The sequence below is a fragment of the Vulpes vulpes genome, chromosome 2, assembly GCF_048418805.1.
Source record: "Vulpes vulpes isolate BD-2025 chromosome 2, VulVul3, whole genome shotgun sequence".
NCBI classification, from domain to species: Eukaryota; Metazoa; Chordata; class Mammalia; order Carnivora; family Canidae; genus Vulpes; species Vulpes vulpes.
Genome location: NC_132781.1, coordinates 20,876,816 through 20,897,731, shown reverse-complemented (window position 1 = coordinate 20,897,731; position 20,916 = coordinate 20,876,816). Strand labels below are relative to the sequence as shown.

Below are 20,916 nucleotides of genomic sequence, written 5' to 3'. Positions count from 1 at the left end.
GAAAAACAAGGAAAGGAGCCTAACTGTAGGTTCCAGAGGCCTGAGGGCTTGGGTTCACATCCCAGTTCGTGGCTAGCTGCTAGACCCTTGGGAGGGTCATTTAACCTGCCTGGGCCTGTTTCATCCTCCAACAACCATTTATCAGCTCACCCACCACTCCACAGGGGTTGTTGATGTGACTAAGTAATGTTTTTAATAAAAGCATATGGCAGGAATGCCTGGGTGGCTCAGTGGTTGATTGTCTGCCTTTGACTGAGGTCGTGATCCCGGAGTCCTGGGATCAACTCCCATGTTAGGCTCCCTGCAGGGAGTCTGCTTCTCCCTCTACCTATGTCTCTGCCTCTCTCTCCGTGTCTCTCATGAATAAATAAATAAATAAAATCTAAAAAAAAAAAAGCTCTGGAGCATGATTCAGTATTAGAGCCCATTCTCTCTCTACAACTTTGCCGCAGCAAAGCTGCAGGCATGAGCACACACATGCACACACACGCACACACACGTGCACACTCTGAGAAAGATGCCAGAGGCCCGGCCAGGTAGCACACAGGTCCTTTATTTCCTGTACCGGCAGGTGTACGGCCTGACAAACAATAGAAGAGCAAGCAGCAGAGCAGAGAGCAGGGCCAGACCCACCGGGGTCCTGAGCCCCAGCCTAAGTTGGTCAGGACTGAAGGTGCACTAGCAACAGACAGGAGGGTCCTGTTTGGGAGGATGGGAAGGAGGTTTCTGGGGCAGGTAGGACTTGGCCAGGCAGCTGAAGGAGGGGCCTCGGTCTGTCTGTGGGGCCTCTGTAGGCTGCTGAGGAACAGCAAAGCCTGGAAGAGAAGGGGAACGGATGTGAACTGGAGGCTGATGGTGGGCAGGGGCTGAGGCCTTGTCAACTGTATCAAAAAGATAACCAGGATGGATCGTTGTGCAGGCCAGCCAACGAGGTCACCGTTCAGTTTACAAACTGCACAACCTTCCATGGTGACCCTGTTGAGGCTGCCCAGCAGTGACAAGGCCATTGGAGTGGGGGCTGGCCACATAATGACAGTGAGGCTAACAACAGGCTATAAATTTTACAGCTGACTGAGCAGGCCAGGCAGGCAGCAAACATGGTCAGAAGGGAGAGACAGGCCAGGAAATCCTTATGGTGTAGTAGTGACGGAAACAGGCTCAGATCCACTCCAGCTGTGTGAGCTGTGTGACCTTGAACGTGTTACTCTAGCTCTGCAAACCTCAGGCTTCTCACCTAACAAAGGGGGATGGTAACTCCTACCTATGGGGGGTGTGAGTATGAAAGGAAACAATGCCAGTCACTAAATCACCTTTGGTATCTCTGTGAGCTCCTGGAAGGCAGGACTCACACTCACAGAGCATGTAGCTGGCACTAAGCAGGTGCAGCTCCCCAAACCTTGGGGTTTCCAGCTGGGGAGAGGAGACCCGGACCCACCCCCTACCACCCTGAAGGAGACTCTAGCCCATCTTCAGACTTACCCAGGGAACTAGTCCAACTGCAACCCTTGCTGGCAGAGGCCTTTGTCCCAATGGCCTGGGTGGCCCCAGGACACCCTTCCTTCTTCCCAGGCCCTGGAAGGGGGGTTAGCCCTGTCCTTCTCCAGACACTGGAAGTCCTGGGTAAGCATCCTAGCTACTGCTCTGAGATCCCTCCCCCTACATAGTTTTGACCCACCGCTGCCACCACTGCTGTATGGCTGGGGAGCTTTGGGGATGGGGGAGGTGGAGTGGGAGGCCAGGGAAGGGGACAGGAGAGACAGGAAGCTGGGGTGCAATGGGGAGCTGTAGTCCTGATCTGATCTCCAGCCCCAGCCCCCAGGAGAAAAGGGGGTAGAGCTCTGAAATCCTAGGCAAATTCCACATAAATGAGTACTAGAGCTATAGCTCCTACCGAAGGAACCCAGAGGTGCCTATGCAACTGATATGCAAAGTACATGCAAATAAGCCCAGTGGGTGGGGCCAGGCTGGGGTAAGTGAGCACCCCAGAGCTCACCTATCCTCAACTTTCATAGGCTTGATGATCTGCAGCTTGTCCTGGCCGAAGGGAGGCCCCTGTGGGAGCACCCACCTTCCTGGAGCATTCTCCGCCTCAGGTGCCGCCTGTACCCCGAGTCCTGCCAGTTAGCCAGCTGCTGGAGGACATGCTTCATGCTTAGGTGAGAGGGGCCCAAGCCTGTGGCCTCCAGGGTTGAAGTCACTGTGTTCGTCTGCTTCGTTGTCTCATCCAGCTGCGGTTCCACCTCCTCCCAGGCCTCAGTCTCCTCGGACACAAGCTCCGCCTCTTCTGTCGACCTCTCATCTGCTGGCACCACCTCTTCTGCAGCCCCTGGCTCTTCCTCAGGTACTGACTCCTCCGAAGGCACAAAATCTTCTGCCACAAAATCCTCTGCTCTCATTAACCCCTTCTCAGCCTCAAACCCCCGTCCCTGCTCTCGTGCCTCACCGCAGCGCAGCTTGTACCTGGGCAGACAGGAAAGTTTCTGTGCCCCTAAAGCCAACCCCAGCCAGAGCCCTCAGCCCTGCTCTTCCGCTCCCCCAGGACATCCCCAGGCACCAGGGCTGAGGAGCTCTCCTGCTCTCTGCCCATCTACACACACACCCGACGGCTAACTTCCCACTTCTGTCCCAGCCAAGGGGAAAGGGGAGCTGGGTACCACCCTCGGGGCTTCAAACACTCAGCCCAGGAACCAGGTGAGAAGGAGAGAGAACAGTCACCAACACTGCACAAGCCCTGCCTTCCCCTAGTACCCCCACCCTGTGCACAGCACAGAGCAGCAAGGATAGTATATTCCCTCCACTCCTCTCCAGGATTTAACCATCATAGGCCATGCCACAGCTAGTTGCCATAGGAACAAATCCATTTTAGTAAGGCTCAGACAGGTCAAGGGATTTGCCCAAAGGACACAGAGCCAACAAAAGGATCAAGCTGGGACTCAGTCCCTGATGGTTCCAGCTCCTAGGCCAGTGCTCATTCACCTCTCAGTCCCTGGTGAGGTGAAGGGAAGGCTTCAGTCCCTATTTGGAACAGCCTAAGTCAGATGGCCACATATGGGGCAAGATTGGAAGGGAAAGGGTGCAGCCCCTTCTCAGAACATCTGGGCGCAGCCAGCCCAGAGAGTAGAGCTTTCTCCAGGGTGGCAGGCCCACAGGTGGTTGTGTGGCTGCTGAAAAGCGAGAGCAGGTGACAGGGGAGCCCCTGGCCAGCTTACCCCAGGTGTGGCATCTCGTCTGCAGTAGTTCCATGATTCCTTCAATAGAGAAAAGGGCCTTCACTGTCCCAAGGCAACATTAGCTGAAACCACAAAGTCCCTGGGGCCCCAACATGGGAAAAGATCCCAGGGAAAAATGAGAGACCCACACCCACGGACAGAGACAAGGGTGGGGAGGGGGAGGAACTGGGGCAGGTAACAGGGAGCAAGCATCATGAGTGAAGGAAGGTAGGAAGCAAACCCCCTCCCCACTCTGGGAAAGTGAGTGCACATCAGGCAAGGGGGGGGGGGGTTCCAGCAGCACACCTTTCCATAAAAAACACAGGGTCTGAGATAATCCTCCTTATAGACATTCTGAGCTCCTCGGCCAGGGTCTCCTGGAAACCAGGAAGGGCATCCTACAGTGGAAAGGCAGGCATTACCAGGGGACCCCCCAAAACTCCAGCCCCTACTGCCAGGGACAGAAAGGGACTGGGGATAGAAATCAGCCAGCGGGGCCAAGGCACAAGCACACAGAGGGCTGAGGCAAGCAGCCGGGGATCCTCACCAGAGGTGCGGTGTATGTGTAGTGGGTGACAGGGCCAGTGGACACAGAGGCCTGCTGGCGGAGGGTCTTCACCTCCTCCTGGGCCTCGGTCAGCATGCCCCCACGCTCCGTGTACTTCTCCTGCAGGCCCTGCAGCTGGGAAGCCACCTGCAGGTTCTGCGGGGACCCAGGCACCCCCAGACAAGCACACTGGGCCCATCTTCTCCCCACCGTGCAGGGAAGTGTGGGCTAAGAGGCAAGCAGTGCCCCTAGGCAGGTCCCCGGACTCTCCTCCACTCAGACCCCATCTGAGCTGCTACCCGCCAGGCCCCATGCCAGATACCGAGGGCATGTAAAAGAACAGACCCAGAGCCTGTTCAAGGAGCTCATCATCTTCCAGGGAGAGTCAGCCTCAGCCAGCTGACCAAGGGCCCCAGTTCCCTGTTCTGGGCCAGGGGCTCTCAAAGGCTGGGGCAGGAGCCAGGGGGAGCTTCACCTCATCCTGGAGCCGCATCTGGATTTCTTTCTCCAAAACCAGCTGCTGCTGCAACTTCTCCGTCTCGACCCCATACTGGAAGGACCAAGACGGGTCAGCCAGACCTGGGACTGGCCAGCCTCACCCAAGTCCCTACCACCTCCGCCAAGTCTCCCCAGGCATGTTGATGAGCCTTTGGCAACCCTTGAAGTATGAAGTCACAGGGAATGAGGCCACATAAGGCAGGAGAGTAGTGTGGCCTCGTTCCTGGAACACCCCGTGACCCTCTCTGGGCCTTGGTCCCTTCCCTGCGACAACAAGGGGGCAGAATGAGATGCTCATTGAGATCTCCTCCGACTCTGACTCTGCCACAGCGAGGGGCCTACGAGCCTGGTTGAGCTGAGAGCTCCATGAGGCCAGGGCAGGAAGAAGGGGGCTGGGGTTTTGTGGGGACCAGGACAGAAGGAGGGAGCCATGCACACACCCAGACGCACCGACTGGCAGCGTCGCTGCAGCTTCAGGACCTGGGTCCGCAGCTGGGTGACCTCCCTCCGCTGCTGGTCATGGCTCTCCATCCTGAGCGCCAGCACCTCTGACAGCTCTGCCATCTGCTGGCTGGCCTCGGCTGGGGAAGGGCAGGGACGGAAGGTCAGCGCTGGCTCCCATGGCCTTCAGCAACCGGTCTGGCCCTCCCGATGCCTCCATCTGCCCCACCCCTCGGCTCCTGCAGAGGACTCTGGGTTTCCAGGACTTTGCGTTCCTCCCTGGGTCTTCATTCCAATAAATGTTTGTTGACCGACATGGGGAAGGCCCTCGGTGAGCCCTGGGTGAGCAGTCCACGAGACCAGGTCCCAGTGCACACTGAGCTCAAGTCTAGTGGCGACACCGATGGGCAAGGAAATTCCACCAGCGCCTACTCTGGGTAGGACAGAGCAAGTGTAAAGGGTGCGCTGGGAGTCAGAGCTGCGGCTACCATCCTGCCTTACACCGGCTTCGAAGCGAAGACCTGCAGGGTAAGCAGGCCAGCCAGGCAAAGAAGGGCGAACCAGGTCCAGGCAGCACGTGGAGCAGCCCAGAGCCAATCACCGGGCCCTGGGAGGGAGGGCTCAGGGGCTGGGCAGGGGGCTGAGGTTACCCTTTGGCCAACGGGAAGTTCAGGGTTTTAGGCCCAGGATGACATAGTCAGATTTGGTTTTAGAAAACTTATTAGGGGGGCAGGGGGTGGTTGCCTAGGTGGCTCAGTGATTGAGCGTCTGCCTTTGGCTCAGGGCATGATCCCGGGGTCCTGGGATCAAGTCCCTGCATCAGCTCCTCGTAGGGAGCCTGCTTCTCCCTCTGCCTATGTCTGTGTCTCTCATGAACAAATAAATAAATCTTAAAAAAAAAAAAAAAGCAAACAAACAAACAAACTATATTTGTGCTGTGTGCAGAAGGACCTGGAAGCACAGCAGTACAAAGTGACCATTTAAGACCAGACCTGGGCTAGAGCAGGGGGTGAGGAGAAGGAAGGAGACTTGAGCCTTTCTTAGGAGGTATTTGGAAGCAACAGAACTTGGGGACCGGCTCCGAGGGCAGGAACCAAGGGAAGGAAAGCCAGGCGTGCGGGGAGGGAGCAGCATGTTGCCATCTCGTGCCTGCATCTCACAACTAGACTTGGCTTCACGCTGCGCCTCCCTCATCATAAACACACGGTACTGGTACCCCCCAGTCCCGGGGCCTCCCTCATCATAAACACACGGTACTGGTACCCCCCAGTCCCGGGGCCTCTCCTGGTCTCTGGCAGCTCACAGCTCCTCTCTTCCTTGCTTCCAGGCCCCTCCCAAATAACAAAAGGAAACAGGCATAGAGGGGCCCCCTAGCTTCTGTACAGCTCTTTACAGTGTGCTAAAGCACTTCCTCAGCTGTGCCTCTGAGAGGTCTGCAGGGCTGAGATTATTCCTCCCCATTCTAAAGATGAAGGTTCAGAGAGGCCAAGGAACTTGTCCAAGCTCACACAGCTGGAACGAGTCAGAGCTGGAACTCAAACTCAGAGCCTTCCCTCTGCTCCTTGGGATAGCCCTCCACGAAAAGTTACAACCCCACGTACAAAACTGCTCCACACAATCCAGGATGAGCATCTGCTCCTCCTCCTCCAGGGCGTCGAGTTGAGAGGCCTGGAAGGAGGGAGAGAGGAAGGGAGAGAGGAAGGGGCAGGGGAGTCAACAGGCCCCTGCCTGCAGGGGCGCCCCCTTGCCACATCCTCACCTCCTCTCTCAGCTGCTCGTTCTCCACCTCCAGCAGCCTCAGCTGCTCCTGGAGGGCTTCCAGCTGTGGGCAGAAGTGCAGTGACTCCGGCTCCCCCAGAGAAGTCCTAGGGGTGGGAGCCATGGGCGTCAGGGCACCGGGAGGGGGGAGAGGGGGGACCCAGGTCCCAGTCCACCCAGGGTTGGCCCACTCAGGCTAAATGTGGTGGTCTCAGTTGGCCCAGCAACCCTGCTGGCAGCTACCCCATGTGTCCCTGTTTGCAAATATGGAAACTGAGGCACAGAGAAGGGGCTTCCCAGATGAAAAGGCAGGATACTCACAGCTCAGAGGCTCCATAGGGATGATCATGCTGCTCCTCCTCTTCCTCCTCTTCTTCCTCCTCCTCTGTCTCTTCTTCCTCCTCCTCCTCTTCTTCCTCTTCCCCCTCTTCCTCTTCTTCTTCCTCCTCCTCCTCAGAGTCTGAGTAGAGCCGAAGGAGATCATCTCGCAAGCTCACCTGGTGTCTCAGGTGTAAAATCTGGCAGTGGGGGAGAGGATCCCTGTTGGAACGCAGGCAGGGGCAGGCACAGGTCCTGGCACAAGGGCAATGAAGCAGGTCTGGGATGGTACCCCCCCACCCCTGCTCCCTGCCCAGTTACCTCCTCCCTGGCTGAGCCCAGCATGGCTTCCAGCTTGCTGTTCTCCGCCATCAGAACACTGTTCTGCTTCACCAGGGACTGGCCAATGCGAGCCGCCGTATTTAGGTCCCGCTCTCTCTGCAGAGGGACCCACATCCATGGGGAATACTTTCCTGTTTTCTGGGATCTCCCAGACAGTTGGGAGAAGCGAAGGAGTACACAGGGGTCAGCGGGAAGCTAGGCCACTAAACAAAACCCTTCCACACCCTAGTTTTCCAGGGTACTAGAAGAGTCTGCCATCAACCCACTGTGGGGCCCGACTCAGTTTCCCCTTATAGAAGAGAACAGATCAGATGGTTCTGAGACCAATTCCAGCCTAGACATCCCACATATACCTGCTTTCCATAAGAGGGATCCCCCAGCTTGGCCCCCAGAGAAATAGTCAAGCAGGAAATAGACAAGACTCCTACCCCTCCAGGGCAGAATTAGCATGGAGGCCTGGCTAAGGCTCAGGCTGGCCCCAGTAGGGAAGGCAGTACACACCTCCTCTAGCAAATTTAACATCACTTTGACATCTTCTTGGGTGATCTTGACTGGCAGGGGTCTGTCAGGGCACAGAGCTGCAAAAGCAGGTGGAGTGGCTGGGTCAGAAAGATGTGGGGGGGGGGGGCTCATAACCTACCTCACATCTCACTGTTTCCTGCCCTGTCCCCAGTTCTCCCCCAACAACAAGAGTCAGTGACAAGGGAGAAGAAGACTGAGCTCCCTTCCTGCCTCCAATATCCTCTCCACACACCCCCAGTACGAAGCACTCCCTTCCCTGCTCCCAGGGCCAACTGGACTCTTTTTTGTTCTGGAAAGCCCTGGGTGAGATGAAGGATCACAGTCCTCCAAGCTCGGCCGCCTGGGTCCCTGGCACCTAGAAGAATGCAGGCGGCTAGTGGAATGGAAGTGCAGCCGCAGACTGACTCATCACCCCTTCCCCAGAGGGCAGCCTTGGCCTACTCACTGGAGCCTCATGGGTCATAAAAAAAAAGACACAGTCACCCACCCACCGTGCACCTGTTGCATGCGGAGAGGAGGAAGAGACTTTTCCAGCACTGAGTAGAGGGACGGAGAGACTCTAGACCCAATCCAGGGATCTCCCACCACCCAGGAGAGGCCACGAGGGGAAGAAACCTGAGGCCCAGCCCACCCCCAGTCTGGGGAAGGCAGGGCTTTGACCCCCTCCCCTAAAGGTTGCCAAAGCCGCCCCCTCCGCCGCCCCCTCACCTCCCCGGCGCTGGTTCGGCGGCCAGCGCAGACTCAGAGCACCGCGGGCAGCGCCCTCCCGCCCCCCCCCCCCCACCTCTCTGGGCACTGCGGGAGCCTGGGCAGGGGGGCCCTGGACCGCGCGCTGATCTGCGGAGCAACGGGCGCGCGCGGAGCCCCTGCACCTGACCCACCGACAGCCATCGGGAGACGACAGAAGGGAGGAGGAAGGAGGTGGGGAGGAGGCGACCGGACAGGCCCCGCAGACAGCGACATCGCAGGAGGACCGAGGGATGAGACTGAGTGCGGGGGGGCGGGGCGCCTGGAGCCGACGGCGCCCCCTTCTCCTTGGAAATGCCCGGGTCCCACCAGCTCTGGGGTTCCGGGGACCCGGTTTACCTTCCTCCAGCTCCCGAATGAAGGCGGCACGGTCGGGGCCCGACACCCCAGGCCGACGGCCGATGTGGGCGGCCGGCGTCCTCCAGATGCCTGCCGCCTTCCCAGTCCCCAGGCCAGCGGCCCGGGGACCCAAGGGCCCCTGGAATATGAAGCGGGTCCATGGCGCGTCCAAGCTGCGGGGCACGGCCTGGGCATTCCCCTGGAGAACGGAGAATGTGGACGTGCGCGGGGCTCCTGCCGCCGATGCGGCCTTGGGGGTGGGGCGAGCTCGGGCCTGGGGTCCCGAGACGCACGCGGACCTGGAGCCTGCCGCCTGCGCCCCCGCGGGAGCGTGCGCGGGGCCGCGCTCGGGGCGCGCAGAGGGCTCCGGAGCCGGGCTGGCCGCGGGGCGGGGTGCGAGCGTGACTCGCGCTGGAGCCCCGGGCCTGACGCGGCGCCCCGCGGCGCCCTGGCCCGACCCCCTAGGACGCATCTCGCTCGAGTCCGCAGTCGGCTGCCGCAGCCAGGCCTTTATAGCCAGCGCCGCGAGTGGGCGCCCGCCGGGCCGTACCACGCGCGGGAGTGGGCGGCCGGGAGCCACCGGTGGGGCCCGGGCCTGGGGGCCGCGCGCGGGCAGCTCTCGGCCGCAGGAGCAGAGCGCAAAACTCAGAAGAAGGAGAAGAGTGGAGCGGCGGCTCCAGCTGGCTCCCTGGGCTTGGGGTCCGAGGGCAGGACTTCTCCTCCCCTCTCCGCCTCCGGAGAATGGTTCTGTCCCAAGTCGCCGCGGCCCTGGAATTCGGGTACAGACGTCGAGGACCGCGGCTGGGGACGCCTCCCTGGGCTCCCGCGGGGCTGCGGCTGCCCACCTGGATGTGAGCGGGGAGTCAGGGCCGTCCTGTGCTGTCCCCGGGAGCTGGGAGGTGAATCCAACCTCCAGGATGCTTTCAGCGCGCTGCCCAGGGTGCGCGTCACGCCTCGGCCCCGCGCCCCCACCCCGCGCGCCAGCCGCCCCACCGCCCTCTTGCCTACTTCGGAGTTCATCCTGTTACCTTTCCTTGTGCTCGGCCTCCAGCCTTCATCCACTCTGCCCACCTCCTTCCACCCTGCAAACCTGCTCTTCCTGGAGACCGTGCTCAGAGGAGGTCTCCGGGTGAAGACTCCTGCGACCGCGTCCCGCGTGGCCCCAAGCATCCTTATCAGTGGCCGGCAGTGCTCAGAGTGCGTCTGTCCCCAAGACCACACCTGCGGCCCTTCAGCGCAGGGAACGCGCCACGGGAGGCGGTACCCACGAGAGAGTGAGAGTCCAGTAGTCCCAAAGTCCGGAATGAGCGGGGTGGGGCAGCACAGGAGTCTGGGGCCATTTCTGCACCTTTAGGCCGGAAGAACCTGCAGGCCTGAAAGAGACGGTGGTGGCACTAATTCTTTTCAAGCCTAGTCATCCCTGGTGCCACAGTTTTCTTCCCTTGAATAACCAATCCTGCTTAATTTACCTTCTAAATATCCTCAAACGTGCAGTCTCCTCTCCAGCCCCTCTGCTGTTGAGGCCTCATCCTCTCTTCTAGATTTGCGTGATACTCCCCCTGCCCCCTCCACATGAATCCATCCCTAAGGAATTCCAGGAACCCCTTGCACATAGCCACCACTCCAAGCCTGAGCCCAGGACAGAGGCTCTTGCCCAAGGACTGCACCTGGGACAGAGGCTCCTACTGCTGACACCATGCCTTTGGGGGCAGACATCCAGGTCATAGCACAGGACAAGAGATGCAAAACAGGGACAAGGATCAGACTACCTGGTCCACCAGCTTTCCACAGAGAAGCATTGTGATAAGAATTCCATCTGGGTCCATTCATTCATTTGACAAGTCCTTACTATAGGGTGTCTGGGGGGCTCGGTCGGTTGGTCATGATCTCAGGGTCCTAGGATAAAGTCCCATGTCAGGCTCCCTGCTCCATGGAGAGTCTCCTTCTCCCTCTCCCTCTGCCTCTTCTCCTGCTCGTGCTCTCTCACTATCTCTCTCTGTCAAATAAATAAAATCTTTGAAAAGAAAGAAAGAGAGAGAGAGAGTCTCTACTATATATATATATATATATATAGTAGATGTGTGTGTGTGTGTGTGTATATATACATACACTCTCAGACTAGAGTAGGGAACAAGAGAAATCCCTGCTCTCCTGGAGTTCAGATTCTAGAAAGGGAAACAAATAAATGAGAAAACAAGACAATTACAAAGTATGGTGAATTTTGGGGGGAGGGAAACAACAAAACAAGGAACTATGAGAAAAATAGAAATAACCTGTCTGATGGGGTGGTCTGGGTGGGTGGGGGAGGACAATCATTAATGGCTTGGTAGTTTGCATCTCAGGCCACTCCGCCAGCCTTCACAGCCAGCTCATACCTGTCCCCCTCCAATGGCAGCCTCTCTCCTCAGGAGCCAATATTCCTCATTCCTGACTGGTGAGTTCAGGTGCCCATTCACCTCCCCAGCACCAAATCCTTCACGCCCACCCCCATCAGCCCCATGGGGAATTATCTGCCTGTTTATCAAAGGGGCAATCTTCCTTAGTCATGTTATTTCTAAAATACTGGCTCCAAGTCCAGCCTCCTCTGGGCAGGGAAGTAAGAAGCGGTTCCCCTGTGGACTTCAGACCCCTCCCAACCTTTGCCCACAGGCCTCTGCATCCTCATTTCCTCCCCCTCCTCCCACCCAGACTGCAATACTCCTTCCAAACTATTAAGGGGGGCTCAGGCCAGAGGCATGGGGATAAGAAGAGGAGGCATCCAAGATTCACAACCACCCCCTGTGCTTTTCACATGCTGTCCTGTTTTCTGATGATTATCTTGAGCTGCTTTAATATTTGTTGACTTCCTTTCTTCTTTCATCTCCACTGTTCCTGTCCCCCTAAATTATCCATCATTATTCCTTCAACACACATGTATTAAGCACCTGGATGCCAGGCAATGTGACAGGTGTTGGGGACATATCAGGAGACAAAACACACAAAGATCTTTGCTCTCCTAGGGCCCACATACAATGGGGAGCCACAAATAATAAACAAAGAAGCAAATCAGAGAGTATATTAGATGGGGCATGTACTGTGGAGGAAAAGACAACAGGAGGGGCTGCCTGGGAGCAGTAGGCAGGCTGTGGGGTGCAAGTTAAACATCAGGGTGGTCCCTGAAGAGTCACTTCTGCCCAAAGCAGATGGAGAGAGGGAACAGGAGAGGATAGTCACTGAAAGAAGGTGAAAGACAACAGCAAAAGCAAAGGCTTGAGGCAGAAGGAGGTGATGGGAATGGCCGAAATCATCAGAGAGAATTGCAGGTGGTGGAGTCAGAAAGGGAGCAGCAGGCTCATGGACCAGACCTCACTTGAGGATGTGGAGGGCTTGTCATCAGAGAGATGTCATCTAACTTGGGTTGAACAGGAAGGCAGGGCTGAGAGTAGACAGACAGTGGGCGGTGTCTTAGTCTGCTCAGGCCGTTTTAACAAGACCCCCTAGACTGGGTGGCTTATAAACTGTTTCTCAGAGATCTGGAGGCTGCAAGTCCAAGATCAAGGTGCCCACGGATTTGGTGTCTGGTGAGACCTCCAATTCCTGGTCCAGAGACAATTGTCTTGTCTTCTCCCTGCGGTCCTCACAGTGGTGGAAGGGTGAAGGGTGCTAGCTCCCTGGGGTCTCTTTTACAAGAGCCCACTGGTTCCCATTTGTGAGGCTTCCCACTTCAAAACCTAATCACTAGGGATCCCTGGGTGGCGCAGCGGTTTGGCGCCTGCCTTTGGCCCAGGGCACGATCCTGGAGACCCGGGATCAAATCCCACGTCGGGCTCCCGGTGCATGGAGCCTGCTTTTCCCTCTGCCTGTGTCTCTGCCTCTCTCTCTCTGTGACTATCATAAATAAATAAAAATTAAAAAAAAATTATTTAAAAAAAAAAAAACCTAATCACTTCCCAAAGGGCCCCCCTGCAAACACCATCACTCTGGGAGTTAGGATTTCAACATGAATTGCAGGGGGATACAAACATTTAGACCATAACAACCCTGTCCCTCTTTAAAAAGCAAAACAACAAAAAACAAAATAGCTTTTAAAAAAGATGTATTTATTTATCTCAAAGACAGAGTGTGCATGAGGTGGAGGGGGTACAGAAAGAAGGGAGGAAGAAGATTATCTACTAAGGGCAGCCCGGGTGGCTCAGTGGTTTAGTGCTGCCTTCAGCCCAGGGCGTGATCCTGGAGTCCCAGGATCGAGGCTCACGTCAAGTTCCCTGCATGGAGCCTGCTTCTCCCTCTGCCTGTGTCTCTGCTTCTCTCTCTCTCTCTCTCTCTCTCTCTGTGTGTGTGTCTCATGAATAAATAAATAAAAATTTAAAAAAAGATTGTCTACTAAGCTAAAGCCAAGAGTCAGCCACTTAACCTACTGAACCATCCAGGCACCCCTAAAAATGTCCAGGGGTGCCTCGCTGGCTCAGCCAGTGGGGCATACAACTCTTGATCCCAGGGTTGTGAGCTCAAGCGCCAAGTTGTGTATAGATATTACTTAAAAATAAAATCAAAAATAAAATAAAATAAAATCAGAGGGGTGCCTGGGTGGCTCAGTCAGTTAAGCATCTGCCTTTGGCTCAGGTCATGATCTCAGGGTCCTGGGATCGAGCCCTGCATCAGGCTCCCTACTCAGCGGGGAGTCTGCTTCTTCTTCCCCTCTGCTTGTGCTCCTCTCTCTCTGTGTCTCTCTATATATCTCAAATAAATAAATTGAATTAATCTTTTTTAAAAAATAAAATAAAATCATAGGGGCTCCTAGGTGGCTCAGTCGGTTGAGCATCAACTTGATTTCTGTTAAGTTGGTGATCTCAGGTCATGGGATCCAGCCCCAGGTCTGCCGCCCACCTCAGTAAAGAGTCTGCTTGGGATTCTCTCTCTCCCTCTGCCCCTCCTCCCACCAAAATAAATAAATAAATCTTAAAATAAAATAAAATCATAAATAAATAAATAAATAAATAAATAAATAAATAAAAGTGTCCAATAGGTGGTTTTCAGCATATTCAGAGCTGTGCAACCAACACCAGTATCTAATTTCTTAACAATTTTTTATCACCTACCCCTACAAAACTCCCCATACTAATCAGCAATGAGTTCTTATCTCCCCTTCATCCCACCCGTTGTTCTTAGCCTCTGGTAACTGCAAATCTATTTTGGTCACAACAGATTTGTATTTTTAAATGTTCTAGCAGCTATAGTGTATTTTTTTAACTTTTCCTTTTTTTTTTTTTTTTTAATCTAAGTAAGCTTCACACCCATTGTGGGGCTTGAACTCACAGCCTCAAGATCGAGAGTCCCATGCTCCACTGACTAAGCCTGCGAAGTGCCCTAAAATTAGTTTTAATAATATATTTTATTTAATTTAATGTCTCCAAAATATTATCATTTCAACATGTAATCAACAAAAAAATATTAATGAGATTATATTTTGCATTTTTTATACTAAACTGAGAGTGCATTTTATTCTTATAGCACATCTCAATTGGGACTCGAATTCATTCTTCTCTTTATTTCCCTGAGTGTAATTTGTCTTTTTTTCCCCTGCATACCTTTTTTTTTTTTTTTTTTTTTTTTAAGATTTGTTTACTTGGGGCACCTGGGTGGCTTAGTGATTTGAGCATCTGCCTTTGGCTCAGGTCCTGATTCCCGGGTCCTGGGATCGAGTCTTGCATCAAGCTCCCCACAGGGAGCCTGCTTCTCTCTCTGCCCATGTCTCTGCCTCTGTCTCTGTCTCTTTCATGAATAAATAAATGAAATTTTTTTTTAAAATAAAAATTTATTTATTTATTTGGGGGGTGGCAGAGAACAGGACATAAATAGGTGTCCATTCCATACTAAATGGTCGTTTGCTGAGCTGACTTATCCCTGTTCATGAGAAAGCAGCCCTGAGGACCCTGGGAAGTTTGAGGTGAAGAAGAAGAAAGTGGAGTGGAGAAGACAGACATGGAGGGGACCCTGCAGGCTCCCAGGACACTGCACCCTCTAGGTCTGGACACCCGTGCAGAGTAATTCTAGCTACAGCCACCAGGGGGCAGTGCCAGCCCACATATCCCTACCCTCACCCAGGCGGCCCTCACCTGTGGGATCAGTGACCCCACAAGAGGCAGAGTAAGGATGGTGACTTCATTTTGCAGATGTAGAAGCCAAAGCTCAGACCCCTGGTCACTCCACAAGTAGGCCTCTTGGCCTGGCTGATGGATGTATCCCACAGCGCAGGGCTGCCCGGGAGACCCGGCCGGGCCCCTCTCCAGCAGTGTCTGTCAGCCTTGTCCCCCAGAGGGATTGGCAGGACAGAAACCCAAGGCCTCCTGCCTTCCCTCCCAGCATGCACCCTCTGATACCTGCTGAACCAGAGAGAGGATATGAAGGGACCTGTGACCCCTCACAGCCATGAACATGGGGGCACAGTCACTCCAAAACCCAGCCTCAGGCCATACACACACACACACACACACACACACACACTCAGGCCACCACTCCTGGCCTGATCTGGAAAATGAACCTAGGACAGGCTACCCCACAGCAAGGGCCCCTGAGGGTCGGTGCCAGGGACCTGGGCACGGCCAGACACCAGGACCACTTTCTGCATCAGACAGAAGGGAGTGCCCTGGGCATAGGGCCGGGGAGCCGCCTCACCACCCCCACTCCTACTCCTCTCCTGCAGGACGCCTGGGAGCCCTCCTCGCTCTCCCGGCCCCTCTTCCTCACCAGGTGCCCAGGCCCCTCCGCAAGGTAAGGCCCCCCTTCCCTCCTTCCTCCTCCCCAGACCCTGACCGGACTCCTGGGCACAGAACACTGCAAGCCTCTCCCAAGCCTGGAGTGAGGACTTGGGGACACAGGGGTCCTGCGCTGCTCAGCCTGGTGTCTTCTGGGTTTCTAGGCCCCCTGCTGGTCAGGGCGAGGGAAGGCAAGAGGCTTGGGGAAAAGGCAGAGGGGAAGTACCGGATGATGGAGGGGGCCGGGCTCTAGCAGGGATGGCCAGGATCCTAGGGGACGATAATGACCTCCACTCTAAACCCCACGGCACCCTCTCTCATCTGGGGGCTCTTGTCTTGGTGGGGCACCCACCACCTGCACCCAGAGGGCCTGCAGGCTCGCCCCTGCTCTTCTCCGGCTCTCCTGCTGAGGGCGGCCTCCTCCTCTGAGAAGCCCTCCCTGGTCCCAGGAGGGGGACCTGTTGTGCCTTCTCCTGGCATCTTTCTGCCTCTCACTGCTCACAATGTAAGATTCTGTTACTTATAAGATGGTTATTTAACCAGGAGAGTAGTGTCTCCTCACTTCTGTATCCTTAGGGCTCTAACCAGAGTAAGCATTTAGTATCTGTTGAATGACCACATGATGGATTCTCTGGGTGAGTCTGGTTGTGGGAGGGGGTGGGGAGTGTCCCCCCAAGATTCCTGAGAGGCTTACCCAGTTAGGGTGAGATCCTAGGGCTCTGGACGCTGCACAGCGCTCCACACTCCCCAACATAGGTGAGCCCCACCAGGAGACCTCCCAGGACACAAGGACAGCTGACCCTCGGGGGTGGAGGGTGTTAGGGGACTCCAGCATAGTCCCCTCCCTGCTTCGTACTTAGAGCCCCTCAGCTCAGCCTTCACTCACTTCCTCCAGGCTCCAGAGTTGGAGGCCTAAGTGGGATAGGATCTATCAGCAGGTGGCTGGTCACAGGGCCTGCCCGGGGCCTGGGAGGCTCCGTGGGAAGCACCTGGGAGCCAGGTTGAGGGAACCACAGCACCCAGTGTCAGGGAGGGCAGGGCCATCAGCCATGTCTAGCCTGCTGGGTAGGCAATGGTGGCGAGCCTGGGAGGCTGTTCTCCTGTTCTTGGGCCTCTCTCCTCTATCTCCAGGGTCAGGGAGATGACAGAGGAGCCCTTCACTCCCTGACTCTGTCCCCAGACTCACCGGCTCCTTCTGAACCCTGGGTCCATGTCCAGACTCAGAGCCCTTCCAGGAACAAGTCATGGGGTTGGCGGACAGCAAAGCAGGGAGAAACACAAATTCACTGGGTCCCCTAAGCTTTGTATGTGTTACTTCATTTTATCATCACCAGAAGGAAGAAGAAATATTATTATTTGATAGATGAGAAACAGGGGGTTAGCACCCCTGACCACTGAGTGAGGACTGCAGGCATTCCAGCCAATCCCGGCAGAGGAAAGTGTCCTGGGGTTCCCTTGTCACAGGCACCTCATTGTGCCATGTTCCATGGAGACCTTTCACCAGTTTTGCCTCATTTTTCAGCCTGTTTCTTGCTCAACCCACAGTCATTTCTCTTTACTCTGTGTTCAGTTTCCCCTCCTCATGTCTTTTCTGCTCCCGCTGCCGGGAAGGCTCGGGCACCTTCCAAGATTTCCATCAAACACCTGCTCATTTGAAAGGTGGCTCAGTTGTCACCTTCTCCCTCCATAGGCTCACAGAACCCACGAAACCCACAGCACCCTGCACACATGCACACTCTCCTGCTAGCATTGCTTCCCTGTCCGATTTGCACTGGAAGAATGTGGGGCATCTCTATCCCCAGGGCCTTGAGCAAAGCCTGGCAGAAAGCAGGTCTTTATGAAGCTTTTGGTGATTGAATGAACGAATGACCCATGAATCTAGTCCATGAAGAGTGCTCCTGTCCCTTCCAGAGACACTACATCCCTATCAATACAGACCAGGACTGCGTTTGGACACATTTTCCCACAGGGTCATTGTACTAGTAATTATTGGGAACTGGGGGTCAACTAACTGAATTTCTCAAATCTCTCCCACGTGTCCTGGGTGTTACCAAGTTTCCCCATTTTCTCCATATGTGTGTAGATGTTTTTGGATTAAAGCATAGAATTTAGGATTCCATCTAATTATTTCCTACCTGGCTATTTTATCTTGTCGATTGTGTCTTTTTTAGCCAACTAACATGTTTTTTGGGTGAGGTTGTGTAGACAGGTTTTTAATTTTTTTTTTTTTTTTTTTTTAGTGTAAGACTTACTTTATTTTTCATTTTTTAATTAATTTTTAAAAAATTTTTATTTTTTTTCTTAAGCAGGTGCCACATGCATGGAGCCAAGAGGGTTCTGACCCTACAATCCTGAGACCAAGGCCTGAGCTGAGATCAAAAATCAGACATTTAACTGACTGAGCTACTCAGGTACCCTGAAGATTTTGTTTTTAAGTAATCTCTACACCCAATGTGAGGCTTGAACTTAGAACCCCAAGTCACATCCTCTACTGACTGAGCCAGATAGTTGCCCTAGTAATATTTACTTTAAAAACATTTTTAATTTTTTAAATAACTTTTTAAAGTTGACAGACTGGGGCACCTGGGTGGCTCAGTTGGTTGAGCTTCTGCTTTTGGCTCAGGTCATAATCCCAGGGTCCTGGGATGGAGTCCCACATGGGGCTCCTTGCTCAGCAGGGAGTCTGCTTTTCCCTTTGCCCCTTCCCTCATGATCTCACTCTCTTTCTCTCTAATAAATGTATAAAGTCTTTTTTTAAAATGGGACTCGGAAAAAAAAATGGGACTCGGGGCACCTGGTGGCTCAGTGATTGAGCATCTGGCTTTGGCTCAGGTCATGACCTTGGGGTCCTGGGATTGAGTCCCACATCGGGCTCCCCACAGGAGCCTGCTTCTCCTTGTTTGTGTCTCTGCCTCTCTGTTTCTCATGAATAGATAAATAAAATCTTTAAAAATTTTTTCTTAATGGAATTGTATTTTTAACAGTACTTTTAGGTTCACAAATGATAACTTACTTTGGATTTGTTTTGATAACTTGATTTTAAGATTTTATTTTATTTTTTTAAGTAACCTCTTTGCCCAACATGGAGCTCAAACTCCTAATTCCAAGATCAACAGTAGTCACACGCTCTGCCGACTAAGCCAGCCAAGTGCCCTCTGATAACTTGACATTGAAATCCCACTGTTGGGACCAAGAGCAGGCTGCCCCCAAGAAGGGCCACTTGGGCATAAAGATTACTTCGAAGTAAAAGTAATGAAATCCCAACAGATGCAGGAAAAGCTCTCTGCTTCCCCTTCAGCTACCAAAGTTTGCATTGGAAAGGAGAGCCTGCATCAGGAAGAGAGCTTTTAGTAGACTCCCCTTTACCTAAGAACCTACATACCTGGGCAACCTTGTTTTTTCAAACCTCTCCTCTCATCTTCCTGCTAGTGAGCTTTCTCTTGTTTGTACCCTCAGACCCTCCTGGTCTCCTTAGCTCAGATAAGCTTCCCATTGCCTCATTGTCTTTGGAAGTTCATGTCTGGGTGGGTTCCCCATCATACCAGTATACCTATTAAATTTTATTTTTTTCTGTTCATCTGTCTCATGTCAATTTGGGTTTTTTTTTTTTTTGTTTTTAACTTTTTAAAAATATTTTTATTTATTTATTCATGAGAGACACGGGGAGCGGGGCAGAGATACAGGCAGAGGGAGAAGCAGGCTCCCTGTAGGGAGCCCGATGTGGGACTCGATCCCGGATCCTGGGATCATGCCCTGAGCCCAAGGCAGACACTCAACCACTGAGCCACCCAGGCGTCCCTGTCTCATGTCAGTCTGATTCTAAGTCCAGCTGGCAGGAACCACAGGGCAGGAGGTCCTCTGCCCAACACCACCTTGTTGGATTCTGTCCCCCGTTCTAGCTCACTGCCATTTCTGGGGGGTGGGGTGGCCTTTGTTCCACTCCCTGGTCTCCAGTGTGGCACCTGCCATTGTGATAGGTGGGTGTCAGTCTCCATTGGTACTGGTGACACAAACTGCTAACTGTGGTGGGTGGCGGGCACTAACATTCCCCCAGACCACCGGGGCCAGGCTTCCCATTGCTCGGCGTGGGGGTCCAGTCTGGCCCACCCACACCACCTAAGTAAGCCCACACTTCCCCTTTTGCTCGGCTCCTTTGCAGACACCCAGACACTCAGCACTTCTGCTGCCTCCCTCAGACAAGCCTACCTAAGAGGAAGAGGCTGGCCAGGGAGTCTAGCTCCGAGTCATGGCAGACACAATGGAGATCTACCCCGCCTTCCATGCCTCCTTCCTTTCTTACCATGAGAACCCTGATTTTAACAAGGGAGCAATGTGTACAATAAAATATCCTCAATTTTCCAGCTTCCCTTGCAGGATAGTAGGGTCATGTGACAGTTTCCTGCCAATGTCCCTCGGGGAGATGTCCTTTCTGGAAAACAGAAAGGCAAAACTCCTCTGGGAAAAAGGCTTTTGCCTTTTCCCCTTCTTCCTGCCTGGAATCACTGTGCCCTCATTCCACATAGGCAGAGCAGGCATTATCCTCATTTTATAGATGAAGAAATTGAGGTTCAGAGACATGAATTGATTTTTGTCAAGGTTATGAGACTCAGTTAGCTTCCACACGAAAACTTGAAGCGTCAACTCACTTCATTAACTAGCTTTCCCTTTTTATCCAGGCTGCCAGGAAGCTCAGCGCCTAATGCTGCCCCCTCCCATCCCTTGTCCTCACTGCTTCTTAGGAGACTTGAGAGGACAATCCTTTTTTGTAAGCCACCTCGAGTCCTCTTCTGGAAAGCTTGGGGTCGGGCAGCTTGTCTGTCCATGGCCCCTGTACATCTCTCCATGCTGCTGTGGGCGGCAGTGATGTAAATGGACTATACATGGATGGATTCTCTGGTTTGTTTAGGTTTGGCCAACAGGGAGCATTGGTAGGAGGGAGCCTCACCCACAGGATCCCATCCCCAAGAAGCACTCCCCCACCTTCTTGCCTGAGGCCACTGTAATTAGGGCCAGAGGGTGCTGCCCTCTTCTTTGCTGGTCCTACCTCCTGTTCATGCCTCTGTGAACTGCTCCTTGAATTCTCAATTTACCCAAGTTGAGTAGATCTTGCCAGGGCCCGGTCCTGGGCTGAATGTGTCTCCCCCAATTCATATGTTGAAGTCCTAGCCCCCAAGTGATATTTAGAGGAGGGACATTTGGGATGTAATTACGTTTAGATGAGGCTATGAGAGTGGGGCCCCATGATGGGATTAGTGCCCTTCTAAGAGGGAAAGAGATCTCTCCCCAAGCTGAGCTTGCACCAAGAACTCAGCGAGGAGGTGGCTATCTACAGGCCAAGAAGTGAGCTTTCGCCAGGTGAGGAATCTGCTGGGACCTAGACCTTGGACTTCTAGCCCCAAGACGTGTGAGGAATAAATAGCTGTTGCTTAACCTCCAGCCTATGATATTCTGTTATAGCAGC

The 20,916-nt window shown here is 54.0% G+C and overlaps 1 protein-coding gene across 2 annotated transcripts; it reads right to left on the bottom strand.

The window, feature by feature from the left end:
* Window positions 1–533: 533 nt before the first annotated feature.
* On the bottom strand, window positions 534–9,932 carry HAP1 (huntingtin associated protein 1). Of its 2 annotated transcripts, none has more exons than XR_003233307.2 (14): window positions 8,722–9,489; window positions 7,615–7,691; window positions 7,093–7,209; window positions 6,775–6,971; window positions 6,455–6,560; window positions 6,297–6,363; window positions 4,705–4,835; window positions 4,232–4,306; window positions 3,757–3,891; window positions 3,516–3,607; window positions 3,210–3,248; window positions 1,994–2,460; window positions 1,480–1,572; window positions 534–815 (listed from the first exon to the last, which is right to left on the bottom strand). XR_003233307.2 is itself a non-coding variant. In XM_072747212.1 (14 exons), exons 1-13 carry the CDS (start codon window positions 9,889–9,891, stop codon window positions 2,007–2,009), a joined length of 2,400 nt encoding a protein of 799 aa, XP_072603313.1. In that variant the 5' UTR covers window positions 9,892–9,932; the 3' UTR covers window positions 534–815; window positions 1,994–2,006. The 2 variants fall into 2 exon arrangements, 1 of the variants encoding a protein (XP_072603313.1); XM_072747212.1 differs by lacking the exon at window positions 1,480–1,572 and adding an exon at window positions 9,750–9,932.
* Window positions 9,933–20,916: the final 10,984 nt, after the last annotated feature.